Here is an 18,988-nt window from a genome sequence, read left to right on the forward strand (position 1 = left end):
AAGAGACGAGGAAATGCCAGAAAGATCAGAATGAGATAGAAAACCTTACTTGCTCAGGGAACTACACGTAGTTGGAATGGCTAGAACTAAAAGCATCAAAAAGCAGAATGTAGACATGGGTCTTGTGCAGAGGCTGGAAGTGGATTATGAAGGTTCTTAAACACCTCAAGAGGGGAGTTTTAAGGAGAGGTGTCATACAAAGCCCTCTTGCTGGCTTCTACGAACCACACTGACGTCTCAGATTCATCTATGTGTTTATTCGGCAAGCATATGAACCCCTGCTGCTAGCAATGCATTGTACTGAAGTATAATGGTAACTCATACATAGTTCTTGACTTAAGCGACTTAGGGGGGGGGAATAGGGGAAGCAGAAAAGTAAATTGAGTGTTAAGGGAACATGAGAGAGGCTATTTATTTCTGGGAGAAAGTGACTCATGTACTGCAGAAAGAAAAGTAAGATGAAAAGTATTATAAAAGAAAAAGCATACACAAGACTTGGAGTTACGGAACAGCATGATACATTCAGATAATGATAAGTAATGTGGTTTAATGGGTAAAGAATTTATATGGAGAAGGGGAGAATGGTGTGAGAGGATTCTAGAAATGGAGGTTGATTTAGAGATACACGTTGGGAAATTATCAAATCTGTTGGGGAGGTTAATAATGTGAATACTTAATGTCAAAGAGGTGAGTTCTAATGGGGATAAAACTTCACAATTATAGCATTTTAAAATTTGCTTAGTTTTCTTCTCTTTTTAAGCTAAAAACCTATAAAATGAAAGAAGTTTTCTCTCACAATTTGCATTTTTTTACCTCAAAATAAAGTTGGAAGGCCTTGTGTGTTCTTTATTGGAACTAGTTAAAGGGTAGAATGCATGGTCCCCTCTCTATTATATAATTTAGAGATGCTGAAAACATTATGTTTGGAGAATTGGAACTTTTGTGATTAAAACCAGTGATCTTGTGTATCACAGAATGTTTAAAAAATCTTAAGATGGCAACTACCAGAATCTTCCATGTTTTTAATGAGTCTGATTATCTGTGATTCAGATTATTATGATATAGGTATGAGTGGGGGGTAATGGAACACATCTCACCTGTTGGCTTATTTTTTAGAACAATAAGGGCAGAGGACCTGGGTCAAAGCCCTGGGTCAGAAGCTAAGGGAGGTAGATTTAGTGGAATCCAGGAAGGCAATAAAGAGAAACAGAATCCAAGGAAGGAAGGCAGAAGATTCAGGTACCATGCTTGTGAGGAAGGAAAGAATTTTCAGGAAGAATGAATAATCAACAATGTTAGCTACTTCAAGATATTGAGTGAGAAAAGTATAAAATAGATTTTCCTTGATTTTGACAATATGGACATCCATTGGTAAACTTGTCAAAGCAGTCAGTGGATGGATGAGGCAAAAGCCATATTCAAGAGTTAGCGAGTGGTAAAAAGGAAAGAAAGAAGTATAGGGGTGTTCTCTCAAATATCGTTGGTGTGAAAGAGAATGGATGTGGTGTTTTGAAGGTTTTCAGAGATGGGGCATTTGAGCGAGTTTCAGTCGAAAGGAGAGGCCAGGAAACTTGAAGATAAAGTGACAATGGGGGTGGTAGTTCTTTAGAGGTAAAAACAGATGAGTCACTGAGCACAGGTAAGAAGGCATCCTTTTAACTCATCAAATCAGAAAGAGGGAGGATGAGTAGAGGTAAATAGAAGGGAGTATTTGGGAAGAAATTCTTACTTAATGCTCTTAATTTTCTTATTAATATGTGTGTCTAGGTGTTCTGTTAAGGAAAGAAGTAAGATTTTGATTAGCCCCTTTGGGTAATAGGAGGAGAATTGCTGAACCATAGTGAGAATAAAGTGAGAATTCTATATGGGGTGGAATGGAAGAATCAAATGTTTGTGCTGATCCTCATGGAGTTTTACAGAGAAAGTAGAATGGAAGAATAAGGTGGCAAGAAAATTGAAGTCAAGTCTGGAAGATAAATGAATTGATGGACTATGAGCTTTAGGTTCGTTAGGGAAGAAAATGAAGCCTGATGGGGAGAAACTGCCATTGGTTTAGACTGGTAGCCTTGATGATTTGATAAAGAATGTGAGAAAGGCTAGAGGCATGGAAATGGTGGGGAGGGGGTGGAGAGGATGCACTGGGCAGAAAGGGGGAGTTAGGTAACGTATGTAAAGTTGTGTGTGTGTGTGTGTATACATGCATATATGTGTTTATATATGTATGTATATAAATATAAATACATACATGTGTAGTTCCTGACTACAAGTACAAGGTTAGGATAAATAAGGCTTGAACATAGAAAGCAATTAAGCAAATATTCCAAACAGTAAACTCAGGGCTTATTATCTGGTACATATTATAAATGATGTAGAGTGGCACCTGCGTGGCTCAGTCCATTAAGCATCTGACTCTTGATTTCAGCTCAGGTCATGATCTCACAGTTGGTGAGACTGAACCCTGCATCCAGCTCTGAGCTGACAGTGCAGAGCCTGCTTGGGATTCTCTCTCTCTCTCTCTCTCTCTCTCTCTCTCTCTCTCTCCCCCTTTCTTGCTCCCCCCACCCCATGCTCTCTTTTTCTCCCTCAATAAATAAATAAACTTAAAAAATAAAAAGTGACGCAGGAGCGCCTGGGTAGCTCAGTCGGTTGAATGTCCGGCTTCGGCTCAGGTCATGATCTCACAGTTCATGGGTTTGAGCCCCACGTTGGGGTCTGTGCTGACAGCTCAGAGCCTGGGGCCTGCATCAGATTCTGTGTCTTCCTTCTCTCTGCTCCTCCCCTGCTCATGCTCTGTTCTGTCTCTCTCTCTGTCTCTGTCTCTCTCAGAAATAAATGAACGTTAAAAAAAAATTTTTTTAATAAAAAATAAATAAAAAGTGACGTAGAATTTCTGAGAAGGAAAACATTAGTGGGAACTGAAGTATCGAGAGGTAGTTCCAAGAGGCGGTCAGATTCAGCTGAGAATTAAAAAGCTGAATTGCCTGAGATTAGAAGGAAAGGTATTCCAGGAAAGGAGAAAAACAAAGAAATGTGTACAGTCACAGAGGAAGGAAGGAAGGAAGATGGAAAGCTTGGGGTGGAAAATAATTGAGGGGAGACTCTTTTTTAAAATTAAATATATATATATATAATTTTATTATGTAAAATAGTATAAATATTTATGTATTATAAATAATAAACTTATTATTAAATAATTTATTTATTATAAATAATAAATATATAGTCATATAATTATTTATTATCAATTATATATATGAATATTTAATTCTTGAGCGAGAAAGAGAGTCCATAAGTGGGGAGAAGCAGAGGGAGAGAATCCCAAGCAGCCTCTGCACTGCCAGCATGGAGCCCGATGCAGGACTTGAACCCATGAACTCACAAGATCATGACCTGAGCTGAAATCAAGAGTGGAACACCTAACTGACTAAGCGACCCAGGTGCTCCAAGTGGAGACTCTTGGTTGGAAAAATGAATGAGGTGCATTTGCTAAACTGAGTCCAGGAGCGATCCTGTCATTTCCCCCTTCAGAGTTATATAGTCAGGGTCTCTTATGTCTCCATGGAAGACATCCATATTTAAGCAAGCCTGTCCCATAGGTTTATATTGGGACAGAAGTGACAGATTGTTTTAGTAAAGCAAGATGCACAGGAAGTATGTCTTATATTTCCTCATTTTTATTTACCTGAAGTGTTTTTTTAAAAAACTTTCTTTTAATATTTATTTTTGAGAGAGAGAGAGAGAGAGAGAGAGAGACAGACACAGTGTGAGCAGGGGAGGGGCAGAGAGAGAGGGGGAGACCCAGAATGCAAAGCAGGTTCCAGGCTCCGAGCTGTCAGCACAGAGCCTGATGCGGGGCTCAAACTCACCATGACCTGAGATCATGACCTGAGCTAAAGTTGTTTCAGAAGCTCAACCAACTGGGCCACCCAGCTGCCCCTGCCTGAAGTGTTTTTTAACCTATCATAATCTGGATTTACTTTGTGTGATTAATTTTAAGCTACCACCTTCATTACATTTCAAAGTCTTGTTTTGGAACTAGAGATAGGGAAAGAACATACCCCATAAGAATAAAAATCTAGCAATAAACTACATGAATATATTTTAGGAAAAGTTGGAGCAGCACATGATAAAATTTTACAAATGCATTGAACTGCTAGAACATATCAGGCAGGTCTGTGCGTAATCACCATACAAAGAAAAGGAAGCTTGAACTTCCGGTTACTAGATTGTGCTTTCCAATTAAAAATTAGCAGTTTGAAAGATTTACTTCATCAACGATTCCCTGGACAGTATTCTGATGCAGTTAGCCCTTGGATTTACTTGTGTAGCTATCCCTGTTGAGGATGTTATAAGTTTCTATCTCATTCTAAATAAGGGAAGTATGCCAACAATTAATCAGTATTTGCAAATTAATTATGATTAAACTTTCATAATGGGGATTATGGTTAATTGTTGATTCATCTCCCAGTCCTCATTTTCATGACTAATTCTCATATCAATTTGACCTGAGGTGGCAGATATAAAAATTTCCAATTAGACAGCTTCTCCCAGAATTACCTGAGCCACAAATCTGATTTGGAAATATGGTTGTGGGTGTGTTTTTCTAACACATATTAAACCCACAATCTGTAAAGAAGATTCCAGAGGATGTTTGGGGAATGTTTGTTGTGGTATTTATTTTTCTTCAGAAGCAATGCCAGTAATATTTCATTTATGGCTGATTCCTGACGTGTCAATTTCAGCACGCATTGACACCACAAGGGCATTTGTTTGATATTTAGTTATGCTTATGGTATTTGCTGTCGTTATAAAGACCTGACACCTTTGCTATAGCTTCAACAGAACAAGTTCACTAGTGCTAATTATTAAATACGGTCAGCAGTTTTACTTTTCATTAATGAGGTAGGATGCCTCATCTCAGTGGACTGCTAATGTGGTAAGACTTGAGACAAAACAAAGTCCATCCAGTTGTTTAGTTGAATTAAATCATTTATCAGTAAAAATAGAACATTTTTGTTCTGTCCTATGCTCTCATGTTCCCATAAGTAAGTCAAGGACATAAACCTTTATGTTTTTAATTAAACAAGGTATAGCAGGCTACTTTAAAAAAATTAATCTAAAAATACTCACGATCTAAAGATGGGAAACTTAATGAATATTCAGTTTTGAATAAAATTTTTCTTTTGAAGATGACTTGATGTTATTATCAAATTCCTATTGCATTGAGGACTTCATTTTGCTTTGTTTTTGACTTTCACATTTTTTACGAAATGCAATTTGCCTGTAACTAAGATTCAGAACAGTATACATTTTGAACAGATGTATAATTTATTTTATATATATGCGTAATAATGGTTAGACTATTAATAGCTGTAATGTTCCTCTGGTAACCCTGTAAGATTAGAGTTCTCATCCAAGATATGTTTACTGGCCCCTGGAAAAAAGAGAAACTGAGAAATTCCTAATTTTTTGTGAAAACAAAATGAGTGCATTTTAAAGAACGGTTCTTCATTTTGAAATTATGGTTCTTTAAAACTTTGCCTGGTTCTAATGTTCATTAGTTTATGAAATAACAGTGATGGTACATTAAATGACAGTAAAAGTTGACTGGAGGTTCCTAATTTTACATAAATAAAGAGCTAGAACTCCTATATCAGTTCCACAAACCTCTCATACACATTTTTTTTACTTTACTTTTTTTCTGAAACTTAATCTGGGAACCACTGCTGTGAGTGGAGTTTTGTTAACCCTAGTTCAAGAATTGCACACACGGTTTAAGTGAGTTGCCATTGTTGAATACTGAATGGTGGAGCCAGGTGGAATACAGGTGGACTATTTATCTCCTCATACACCCCCCTTCATATTCCAGATATCATGCTTTTTTCATCACCATTATCATTAGAGTACATGGCTACATGCTACACCTTGTAGGCAAACGGAGGTCCATGATTGCTCCTTGTAGTGATGAGGTTTGTTCATTATTTGAAGTACTCCTTCCATTTACCAAAAAAGATTGTGTTCTAATCTAAAAGGTTACTCTTAGGCTATTTATTTGAAACATCTCCCCGGAGAAGTAGTGTTCAGAAGTTCTCAAGACTGACGCTCCAAAGCATATGTTATCTGTGACGTATAGAAGAGTAGCAGGGAATCTAGCCTCCAGTTTATTTACATTTCTATGGGCAAATAGGCTGACTTTCAAGTGAGAATTTAGGAAGTTAAGTACCCTTAGTGCAGCCCTTGGAATAGAAATAGGAACCTCTTGGGGCACCTGGGTGGGTTAATTGGTTAAGCGTCCGACTTCAGCTCAGGTCATGATCTCGAGGTTTGTGAGTTCGAGCCCCGCATGGGGCTCTGTGCTGACAGCTCAGAGCCTGGAGCCTGATTCGGATTCTGTGTCTCCCTCTCTCTCTGCCTCTCCCCCATTTGCTCGCGCGCGCGCGCGCGCGCTCTCTCTCTCTCTCTCTCTCTCTCTCTCAAAAATAAACATTAAAAAAAAAGAAAAGAAGAAATAGGAACCTCTCCATCCACCTCCACTCCTGCCATTCTCACCTGTGAATGAGCTGGGCCTGCTGAAAACAAAACAGAACTTGTGTTACTTGGAAACGAGAACAGATTTCCAATGGCTAAGAACCAAAGCAGAATGAGGGCTTTGGCACCTCAGGGGTAATGGCTGCTGTTGTGAGATGCATGGAGCTAAATTGGAGAAGAAATGTGAGGTTTGAGGGGTGTAAGGAGAAAAGGAATGGTAAGAAAGAACAGTAGGGGTGGGGAGGGCTGGGGTGAATGTCCACCCCTCCCATCGTCTACCTCCAGTCTTCCTTTTATTTATTTTTAAATTATTTTTTGATTTTATTTATTTATTTTGATAAAGAGAAAGAGCAGGAGTGGGGGAAGGGCGGAGACAGAGGGGAGAGAGAGAGAGAAGAGAGAGAGAGAGAGAGAGAGAGAATGAATCCCAAACAAGATCTGAGCAGTCAGCACAGAACCCGATGCAGGGCTTGAACTCACCCACTGAGAGATCATGTTCTGAACTGAAATCAAGAGTCGGATGCTTAAGCAGCTGAGCTACCCAGGAGCCCCTCCAGTACAGAACAGTAGGTTCTGTTCTCACCTATAGGTAGTAAAGGAGAAGGAAGATCCATGTTTTGTTGGTAGGAGAGAGTTTTGTGTGCTGTTGTCTCCCTGCTTGCCATTATTGTGCAGACTCCTCCACTGAGTTAGTGATGATGGGGATGGACAATGCTAAATGAGAGGTTTGGAGTATCTTTCATTATATTTTTATTTTTTATTTTTATTTTTTAACTTTATTTATTTTTGAGAGAGAGCACGAGCAGGGGAGGGGCAGAGAGAAAGGCAGACAGAGGATCCAAAGCAGGCTCTGCACTGACAGCAGCAAGTGCTCAAACCCCACAAACTGAACCATGAGATCACGACCTGATCCAAAGTCTGACACTCAGCTGACTGAGCCACCCAGGCACCCTGCCCCTCATTATATTTGTAAATACTGGTTGAAAGTTGGCAAGTTAAGGACTAACCATGAAAAGCCTCATAGGATGGACCTGACAGCATTTTGTATTAAGCCCAGGTAACTGGCACCAGGGTGGTGCAGTCAATTAAGCATCTGACTCTCAGTTTCAGCTCAGGTGATGATCTCCCGGTTCATGGGCTTAAGCACTACATTGGGCTCTGCGTTGATGGTGCAAAGCCTACTTGGGATTCTCTCTCTCCCTCTCTTTGCTCCTCCCTCACTCACACTGTCTCTGTCTCTCTCAAAAATAAACTTAAAAAAAAATCCCAGGTAACATATTGGGCTGCCCAAGTCTTGGTAATAATGAACATGTCAAAAGGGCAAATCTTCAACCACAATTCAGAATTTTATGGGTTTTTTCCCACAGTGTGGATGGCATACAAGAGCTGCCTCAAACATTAATTTTTGCATCTTGGAAGGACTGACGTGTTCATCAGATTTCAATATTATTTCTTCACGCTTAATTTCTGTAGTAATCTTCAAAGTTGCCTATTTTAATTGATGGCCAGAGTGTTGAACAGCTTCTCTTATAGCCTAAGTATTTAAGCATTTCATATGCCATATAGAGTGGTCTGAAAAAGCTGGATTAAAAGCCATATAGAGTGGTCTGAAAAAGAGAATTAAATAAATTCTCTTGAAGATATGAATTGCTCTCTTTGTATTATTTTGCTGTTTGATATTCACATGATGATGGCTTCAACTTAGTTTTACTTTTTTTCTTTAAAGAAACAGCGATCAATTCATTATATGTTCTTTTTTTGTCCTTTCACCTGCTGCTGATTCAATAGAGAGACACCCGATTACAAATGCTATTGATGGAAAGAACACTTGGTGGCAGAGTCCCAGTATTAAGAATGGAATTGAATACCATTATGTGACGATTACACTGGATTTACAGCAGGTATAGTCCCTCTTTTTTTTTTTTATTTACCAATTTTCTACTTTTAAAATTGTATTTTTGATTTACTATTTGTTTAGTTAGTAGTTCTTGGGTGAATTTTGCATTTATTTCTAAAGCACAATGAAAATGAATTCACATGAAGAGTTTAGAACTGAATTAGCAGCTGACTCTGTTTTGACTAATGAGAGTTAATGATGAAAATATAGATCAAGCACGTTTTACATAAAGAAGATATAATAGTGCCATTTTTTAACTTTTAAAATACTACAGCTCTCCCGTTCTGATCATGGTGTGTTTACTGAAAGGTTCTTGGATAACAGGGCTCTTGAGTAAATTGCCTCTCATTACTGAGAGTTGAACAAGCTGTGACAGTTGATTCTTAAATTAAACTTGGGCCACTAAATGAGGTAACAAGCCTTGTAGTTGTACAAAATTGACGTTCAAGTTGTTCAAGTTTGTGTGGCGGAGGCCCGGGTGCCTTCTACACTTAATTTCTTTCTTCTTTTCATTCACAATATTCAGGTCAGGCTGAAGTTATTACTCAAGGACCACCATCACCCCAAATTATTTAGGCTTGCAGATAGGATGGGATCTGGTAAAGTGTTTCCATATTTTGCTGTTATTCCAAATATAAAAACTAATTTAATTGACTGAAGCCTGAGACTGGGGGCATTTTACATAGGTTGCTTCTCTAACTCAACCTCTTTCTGATTCCCTGTAATCTATGAGGGAAAGGCTCTCAGCCATTCTTCCTGGGCCCAGTAAGGACAGAGAAGCAAAGCATTTTGGGGTTAGTGAAGGCAGAATGACCAAGATAGTTAGTGACAGATACTATATATACACTATAGAGGTCATATTAACACAGGTAGTCATGGTGGAGGGAAGCACCAGCCAATGGGGATTGGTCACATTCTCAGAGGACCAGATAGATACCAGCCATTTCACATATGGATGCTGTGTATCATCAACGGGGGTACAACCTCCTCTATTCAGAGCTTGGGCCCATTTTTGGCCAGGGTATACACATTGGGGAACTCCAAATTGCTGGCTGGTGGGTCTCACAGGAGATCTTCTGTTTACCCATCTGAGACAATTCAGGACCTAAGCACCTGGGTGATAGCAAGGGCTCAGGGCTGCAACTAAATTACCAGGTGGCATGGATTTATATCCACCCATACTAACAGCTGAATGTCAGCCTTGAGTTAATGGTATTTCCCAGTAAGTCTCCAAGCACTATCAAGGAATGGCAGGGCAAACTATCGCACTGATCAATCATGCTTTAGGTCAATGATCTCTGGTGCATGAATCCCCCGAGGATCCCACCTTCAAAGTAGACTTCATCCCTCTTCTGATAAAGACAGCTTAGTTCTTTATCAGTCACCGTGGTTCTCTCTCTTCATGTGGTGTTTGAAAGTTGGCCTTCGCAATCAGAAGTGATTTTGCTGTTACCTCGAGTCATTGTCGGGGATAGGGAGTTAATAAATAGTGATGGCTAATTTCTCTAGTTTACTCTCTGCTTATTCTTCAATTTGCACATGGGGCAACTTCAGAGTCAACTCTTTTTTTTTTTTTTTAATGTTATTTATTTTTGAGAGGCAAAGGGACAGAATGCGAGCAGGAGAGGGGCAGGGAGAGAGGGAGACACACAATTCAAAGCAGGCTCCAGGCTCTAAGCTTTCAGCACAGAGCCTCACTCAGGGCTCAAACTCATGGACCATGAGATCATGACCTGAGCTGAAGTGGGACACTTAACCGTCTGAGCCACCCAGGCAGTCTACTCTTAATATAATTTACATAAATCACTTATATTACTCTTTGCTCTCAACCATAATAGTATATATTTAATAAGCATAGCAGCATTTTTCCCTTCCAGTTTAAAACTGGATGGTACCATTACAAGTTTTTATTAAATCATTTCTATCCAACATTCCTATCATTATTAATTCAACAGGTCAGAGTCCACCTGAAAGCCCATTTCTCAATGAAGACATTTCTTTTTTCCTAGGTTTGCTTTGTATCGCCACTTATCTATTCCCGCATGGTATCTTAAGACGTATGTGGATTGTTTTCCTGTTTAGTTTAATAGCCTTAAAATGAGTGAATACTCCAAGACATCTTTTATAGTTGAGTCTTCATAACAAGTTATAAAATTCTATTTATAAGACAGGTCTACCTAACTCCAAAGTCTGGAGTACGCCTAGTGGAAGCCGTACATGGGCCCCTATATTACAGGATGGCACCCACCCAAGTCCTTACTTATTTTAACCCCCTCCTACTTCCTGCAAATCAACCTACTGTATGTTCAAGAGAAGGGCAGTGCAATTTGTAAAATGAGATAAATCTTTATTTCTATTTGACTCAAGGTTTTAACTTAGCCAGTGTTTTAGTGATGTAAAAAGTTAAGTAGGTTTTGTAATCTGTTTTTATGATGGAATTCCTCAGGCAAGAAGGGACTTTAGCCCTCTCCTTTGGTCTTAGGCTTGGAGTAACAAATTCCTGTAACTTGTAACACATTCCTGGAACTTGTTTAGCTAAGGAACAAAGCTGCAGGCAGGCATGTTTCAATGCATTGGCAACAGAGACAATGTGGACATCCTGAGTATTTATTTACTTCTCACAAAAATCTTAAAAGGGCAGCTGGAATTATTATCCTTATGTAAAAAAAAAAAAAAAAAAAAAAAAACACTGAGACTTTGAAAAGTCAAGTGACTTGGCCTTCTTTACAAAGCTAATTATGGACAGGGCTAGGATTTCAAGCTAGGTAGTCTGAATCCAGACCAGTATTTCCTAAACTGGGATCTGAAGGCTAGCTTAGGTTGCTCATGAGAAATTTTGGTATTTAATTTTAAGAGCTTCGTTTATTGCTTGGATTCTAGAAGTACCACACTATGATCTCCTGGCTTCTATGGGAGAATACAACCATCTGTTTTATTGTAAAACAAGAGACTAGATCTCTCATTTTCTAGTACATTTTAGTATGCCTCTAAAATAGCATAACTTCTGTCTTTTTTTAAACCTGCATCATGAAGGATTAATGGGTTATTCAGCATAATATGAGCTATTATCCTACTGGGAACCAAGGACAGCAGTTTTATAATGAATAGGTAAATATCACTAAGTGTTTGTTTGTCATTGATTCAGCAAGAGATTTGACCATTCCTTAGCTCTCCTTTTTATTTCGAGATGTATGAATTTCAGCCAATGCCACTTTTACTTGCTGTTGTTGATATATACTTGGCTCCTCCGTGAAATACTTTTAATAAAATTACTATTTTACATATAAACAGCCACCATTGAATTTCCTTGATTAAATCTTTGTAGATTACACCAGAAAATTCCTTTTGACACTTTAACATTCTAAATAAGTATGAAAAACAAAGCAATTTACTGAGAAGAGAGTGGCTCCTTATTTTATTAATAGATTGTTTTCAGATTTTTATTACTGAGGAATTATTAACTTTTCCCAATTCTGTTATTTACTCACAGCATATCTTGAGCAAATGACTTCATCATGCTGTGCCCCAATTTCTAGATTAGCATAATAAATATTACAATATCATGGTAAGAAATTTGAAGTGATGATAATAGCAAAATAGCAATTTTGGGTATTATAAGGTCCTGGTATCAGCATAAACTTGAAGAGAAACTTAACTGCACAATGTGTATACAAAAATCCAGTATGATGGCAAAGAAAAATATACAGCAATTTAAAAGACAATAATGGGGACTTAAAAGTTAATAGGATATCCAAAATAGTCCCTTTTAACTCCTTTCCAACCAGATTTTTACTATAATATGGGTTATATCTGATCTCATTTTTTGACTTAAAAAAAATCTGGCCATTTTCTCTCTCTGATTTATTTAGGAAGAAAGCCAACTGGAGGCGAGATAAAACATAGGCGGGCAGGCAGCTTTTTGATAGACTTTGTTAATATAAAGTGAGGTCATTTTCATTCCTGCATAATCCAGGTATGCCATGAAATTAGTTATACGCATGTGAAGGAGTCTCCTTCATTTTGATAAACAATTCACTTCTCTTCCTGGTCTATCCCCCAAAACTAAAAATGCATTTGTAAAGAAAGATAGTCTTGAAGCTACCGAGATCTTGACCTAAATATTTTATTCATTGACCTTACAGAGACATATTTAGTGAGTTAGGTTAACAGTGTTAAATGAGGTTTGGAAGGAGGTTGAATTAGCATTACTGTGCAAATACTATGGTTTTAAAATCTATGTGAGTAGCATGGAAACATTTTTCCTATATCCTTAAACTGTTAGTGAAATGATTGGACATTTTTGTAATAATAAAGTGTGAAATACATTAAAATATTTCAGTATGTTCAATTTTTCCTATATTCAATATTTTCTTGTTTAAACATAATAAGGATGGTCAAATTTTCAATCTCAAAGGAAGATTGTTATCCTTTCATTGCATATTCTTTTCTCACACTCCTCTTACTCATTCCTGTTAAACAAATCCATTGCCCTATAGCTTAGAGAACATTAGCTCCACCTATTAAAGAATGAAAAAGAGAGAGAGAGAGAGAGAGAGAGAATTTATAAGCATTCAAGAGGTTGGATGGGGTATAAATGATATACATTTAATTAATATCTCATTATCTAAGCAAAAGAGACATACACATGTAATATATTAAAAAGCCATACAAGATTTATTTATTTATTTTTTAAATGTTTATTTATTTTTGAGACAGAGAGAGACAGAACATGAACAGGGGAGGGGCAGAGAGAGAGGGAGACACAGAATCGGAAGCAGGCTCCAGGCTCTGAGCCATCAGCCCAGAGCCCGACACGGGGCTCGATCTCACGGACCGCGAGATCGTGACCTGAGCTGAAGTCGGATGCTTAACCGACTGAGCCACCCAGGCGCCCCATGCCCTACAAGATTGAAATAGTGTTGCTGAATATGCTTCTATTCTTTTTTTTTTAATTTTTTTAAATTAATTAATTAATTTATTTATTTATTTATTTTATTTTTTAATATATGAAATTTACTGTCAAATTGGTTTCCATACAACACCCAGTGCTCATCCCAAAAGGTGCCCTCCTCAATACCCATCACCCACCCTGCCCTCCCTCCCACCCCCCATCAACCCTCAGTTTGTTCTCAGTTTTTAACAATCTCTTATGCTTTGGCTCTCTCCCACTCTAACCTCTTTTTTTTTTTTTTTCCTTCCCCTCCCCCATGGGTTTCTGTTAAGTTTCTCAGGATCCACATAAGAGTGAAACCATATGGTATCTGTCTTTCTCTGTATGGCTTATTTCACTTAGCATCACACTCTCCAGTTCCATCCACGTTGCTACAAAAGGCCATATTTCATTTTTTCTCATTGCCATGTAGTATTCCATTGTGTATATAAACCACAATTTCTTTATCCATTCATCAGTTGATGGACATTTAGGCTCTTTCCATAATTTGGCTATTGTTGAGAGTGCTGCTATAAACATTGGGGTACAAGTGCCCCTATGCATCAGTACTCCTGTATCCCTTGGATAAATTCCTAGCAGTGCTATTGCTGGGTCATAGGGTAGGTCTATTTTTAATTTTCTGAGGAACCTCCACACTGCTTTCCAGAGCGGCTGCACCAATTTAATATGCTTCTATTCAATACAGTCTATTCGATGTAAGGGTTTTCTCCTGGAGACAGATCTCTACAAAGTCATTATTAGCCCATGGTGTGGTGATCAGATGTTTATTTCCCAATAGTCCCACTCTATTTTGAGTCCTTGAAGACAGAGGTTTCCGTTTATTCCATTGTGGAGCTCGGCATTTAGCAAGAACTCAGGAGATTTGATGAAAGAATAGCCCATGGCTGCTCTTCAAATCACTGACTTTTTTTCCTGGTAGTATTTGGGCCACTACTAAATTGATGAATACAAAATCATCAATAGAGGAAATTATGATCTACACATTCAAGATGTCCTACATGGATACATCTTGTTTAGTATAGCAGAATATGATTACAATCACTGTTCTTGCCTTAGTTTTTGTTGTTGTTGTTGTTGTTGTTGTTCTTTTAAGATCATTGATTGAATGTCATAAGTCGAATCTATGGTTAATTAGAAAATATATGTTCTTCCTCTAAGTGAATTTATGCTGACCTCTTAATCATTAATGAAGGTGACAACCAGCTTTAGTGTCTACATTGTGTGGAACATTAGTTCTAATTGTCTCCCCTCAGGTCTACATTCAACATTGCAGTCACATGGATCCTATTAGTACAAAATCAGATTATATCACTCCTTCCACTAAAGTTCCCTAATGGCCTTCCATCTCACCCAGTGGGAAAAGCACAATGACCCAGGAGGATTTATAGGATCTTTTTTCCACCCCACCCCATTTCATTTATGGACTCATCTCCCTGTTCATTTGCCCTTCTGGTGTCCTCTTCAGGTCTTAAAAGTCCTGCCTCAGGACCTTTGCACTTACTCTTCTCTGTCTGGAATCATTTCCCCCAATTTACATTTAAGCTGTTTCCTCACTTCCTCTGGGCTTTTATTCAAATGCCACCTTCTTAGAGAGAACACCTCTGATAATCCTATTTAAAATTACAAACTCCTCTCCACTTCCTAACCCACTTCCTAATATATTTTCTCCATAAAATATATTGCAACCTCGCTTACTATGCATATTTTACTATTTATGTTGTATGTCGCTTTTACCTCATTGTTCGAAATGCAATTTTCATGGGAGTTGAGATATTTTTCTTTTTTTTAATGTTTATTTTATTTGTGTGTGTGTGAGAGAGAGTTAGAGAGAGAGAGAGAGGAAGTAGGGGAGGGGAAGGGAGACACAGAGAATCCAAAGCAGGCTCCAGGCTCCAGGCTCCGAACTATCAGCACAAAGGCCGACACAGGACTTAAATTCACAGACTGCAAGATCATGACCCAAGTCAAAATCAGATACTTAACATAGTGAGCCACCCAGGTGCCTCTGTGTTTTTTTTTTTTTTTTAATCACCACATTCTAAGCACTTAGACTAGTGACCAGCATATGAAGCACTCAATAAATTTATGCTGAATGAATAAATGATTAAATGAATGAACAATGCAAAACATTAATCCATGAGGTAAGCATCTTATTAAAGTTGAGAATTAAACAAAAGATGAAGTAATCTCATTGTGATGTTATAATAAAATATGCTGTACGTTTTAAAATTTGTGACTTTTTCTTTAAGTCTCAGGCTGAATAACACAAAGTAAATTTATTCACTAATCCTCTTTCCAAACATATTCTAAACCTCAGTCATATTTGTCACCCTATATGACTTTACCACGTTTGTAGCTTTTAGGAAAAGCAGGTGTTAATTCATTTAACTCTTCTTTTGTCACAGAGAAGTAAGTAAGAATGTAATTTTTAAAATGTATACACATATATTTTTTTAAATGTTTAAGAGACAGAGAGAGCGTGAGCAGGGGAGGGGCAGAGAGAGGGAGAGGATCAGAAGCGGGCTCCACACTGATAGCAGAGAGCCCAACGCGGGGCTCGAACTCACGACTGTGAGACCACGACCCAAGCCTAAGTTGGTCACTTAACTGACTGAGCCACCCAGGCGCCCCAAGGCTGTAATTTTTTGAGTTTATATTTTATTATTTCTTAGTGAAAAAGGAAAAGTAGATGTAAAAGGGGAGGAAAGCCTACCATGATGCTACGTAAATGAGAGTATAGACACAGGATGTATGTATTTTGATATAAAATGCTGATAAATTATTGCAGCATCATGATAATGGGAGTGTTTGGAGATACAGATCGTATTTCAGGTGGTCTCAAGATGACTGTCCTGGAAAATGATTCTTGAAACCAGAGAATAAATTAGAGAATTGTTTATTTAAAAACAGAATAATACATAAGGAAGAGATCTGTTAAAAATCTGTGGGAAAGGATCTGTTAAAATTTTAAAATCATACTAATTCTGTTATAGAAAGTCTGAACAGAACTGCCTAAAATAGACCGAACGTGGGCAGTTTTCACAGCTGTCTGACGACTTCCACACATAAAACACAACTGCATTTCATCATGCTGGTGTATATTGTGTCTTCTCCCATTTTATTCTTGGAGTCTAAGTTTTATAACATATCCTATATGTTACATATATTATGTCTATGATTATATCTATAGATTACATGCACATCTATGTCTTTAGAGGCTGACTACGTATTTAAGTTATATGATAACGTGTGTTTTAGTTCGTAGATAATACATGTTCTCATTATGACCCCGAGTCTCTAAAATACTGGCAAAAAGGATGAGAATGAGGCTAAAAAGAAAGGAGTAAATAACCTTGTGCCCGAGCTCCAGTTCCTGACCTGTCACTTATCAGTTCATTTGCCTTTGGTAAATTGTCCCATTTTTACACCCCTCGATTTGGTCACATAGAGAATGGAGATAATAGTACCACTTCTTTCTGAAGATGATCGTTATAAGGATAAAGTGATGTAAGGTAGGCAAATAGCCTTGCACACTACTGCACATTACTTGATACTCAGTAAAAATTAGTTCCTGGCCTTCTACTGAAAGTAATGCTGAGCAGAGAACAATGGCAATGCTGTAAAAAAGCAAAGCCAGGGGCGCCTGGGTGGCTCAGTCGGTTGAGCAGCCGACTTCGGCTCAGGTCATGATCTTGCACTCCGTGAGTTCGAGCCCCGCATCGGGCTCTGTGCTCACAGCTCAGAGCCTGGAGCCTGTTTCAGATTCTGTGTCTCCTTCTCTCTCTGACCCTCCCCCGTTCATGCTCTGTCTCTCTCTGTCTCAAAAATGAAAAACGTTAAAAAAAAAAAATTAAAAAAAAAAAAGCAAAGCCAAAGCTAGGTTAAGTTCAAAAACAGTTTAATTATTGAGATATTTAAGTAATATTTACAAGTTTCACTTGGCATATAACTTAAGAAAATTGTTGTACTTAATAGACGGTAACTTATGAAAATTAATATTTATATAGAGAAAGTCTAAAAAGCGTCACTTTTACATTGAAACTCTTTTATAACACCATCTGTACTATTTTGCTGTGATTGTATCCTCTCGGCTACTTAAATTTTTAATCATTAGGAAGTAATCCTATTCATTACTAGTATGCTCTTCAAAACTTTTCTTGCCTGGTATTATTTTACTTATATCAGCTTCATTTTGTTATCATTTATGAGATTTTCAAAAATCTTTTCATTAATTTCCATCTAGCTGCCACCTTCTATTTTATACATGGTTTCTTATAAACGGCATAGAGATGAGTTTTGACATTTTGTCTAGTCTGACAATGTCTTTTATTTATTTTTTTTAATTTTCTTTTTTTAATGTTTATTTATTTTTGAGAGAGAGAGAGAGAGAGAGAGCGAGCGGGGGAGGGGCAGAGAGAAAGGGAGACACAGAATCCGAAGCAGGCTCCAGGCTCTGAGCTGTCAGCACAGAGCCCAACGCAGGGCTTGAACTCACAAACTGTGAGATCATGACCTGAGCCGAAGTCAGACGCCCAACCGACTGAGCCACTCAGGCGCCCAACAATGTCTTTTAAAAACACTTATTTTCCATGTATCTTTACCTGTCTAATGGGTTTATCAAAGCGAAGCATGTATACAAAAAAAAAAAAAAAAAAAAAGATAAATCATAAGTGAAAAGCTTGGTGAATTTTCACAAAGTGAACCTACCTAAGTACCACCTAGATTAAGATGACCAGCATTTTAGAAACTACCCTCGTGCTTTCTCTAAATCTTTCTCCCCCCTCTTCCCCAAAAGATAACCAGTGTTCTAATTTCCATTCAGCAGTGAAGCCATTTAACCCTAGAAGTTTTCTCTGTGGATAGGATTTTAGGTACAGATCAATAGCTATAAGAAATGTAAGCCTCTTCAGAGTTTTTCTTATTTTCTCTGTTGAGTTGAGCTTTTTAGTGAATTCATCCATTTTCCCTGTATTTTCAAATGTATTGGCACAAAGTTGTGAATGATATACTGTTATTTCCTTTTCAATGTATAAATGATTTGTAGTGATGCTCTTTTTTTTCATTCCAACATTGTTTTGCAAACTTTTTTTGTCCCCAACAGCTTTAATAGGTTTTTGTAATTTTGTTAGTCTTTTCAAATAGTTGATTTTTGACTTGGCTGATTTTCTCTATTAGATTAAATATTGCATTGAATATTGCATTGAATTCTGCTTTTATGTGTCTTTTTTTTAACTTTTAATTATTTTAGATTTTAGATGACTTTTTTTATCTTCTTGAATAGGTTCCTAAATTATCAATATTTTAGCCTTTCTTTTTTTCACACATATTTTTTAAGGGTACGTATTTGCCCCCATACATGATTTTAGTTATATAAGATTGATTACGTTGCATTTTTCATTATTATTTATTGAAAAATATCTCTGGAGCACCTAAGTGGCTCAGGTGGGTAACCATCTGACTCTTGATTTGGCTCAGGTCATGATCTCATGGTTCGTGAGTTCGAGCCCCACGTTGGGCTCTGCGCTGACAGTGTGGAGCCTGCTTGGGATTCTCTCTCTCCCTGTCTCTCTGCTCCCCCTCGCCTCCTACTCTCACTCTCTCTCTCAAAATAA

At 37.8% G+C, this 18,988-nt stretch overlaps 1 protein-coding gene across 1 annotated transcript in view; it reads left to right on the top strand.

The window, feature by feature from the left end:
- Positions 1-18,988, top strand: part of LAMA2 (laminin subunit alpha 2) — a 613,971-nt gene that overhangs the window by 148,397 nt on the left and 446,586 nt on the right. The window contains exon 3 of the mRNA XM_049652971.1: positions 8,317-8,429. Within this exon, the coding sequence (XP_049508928.1) occupies positions 8,317-8,429 (113 nt within the window). The remainder of the gene's footprint in view (positions 1-8,316; positions 8,430-18,988) is intronic.

This window comes from Panthera uncia (assembly GCF_023721935.1).
Source record: "Panthera uncia isolate 11264 chromosome B2 unlocalized genomic scaffold, Puncia_PCG_1.0 HiC_scaffold_24, whole genome shotgun sequence".
In the NCBI taxonomy this organism is placed as follows: Eukaryota; Metazoa; Chordata; class Mammalia; order Carnivora; family Felidae; genus Panthera; species Panthera uncia.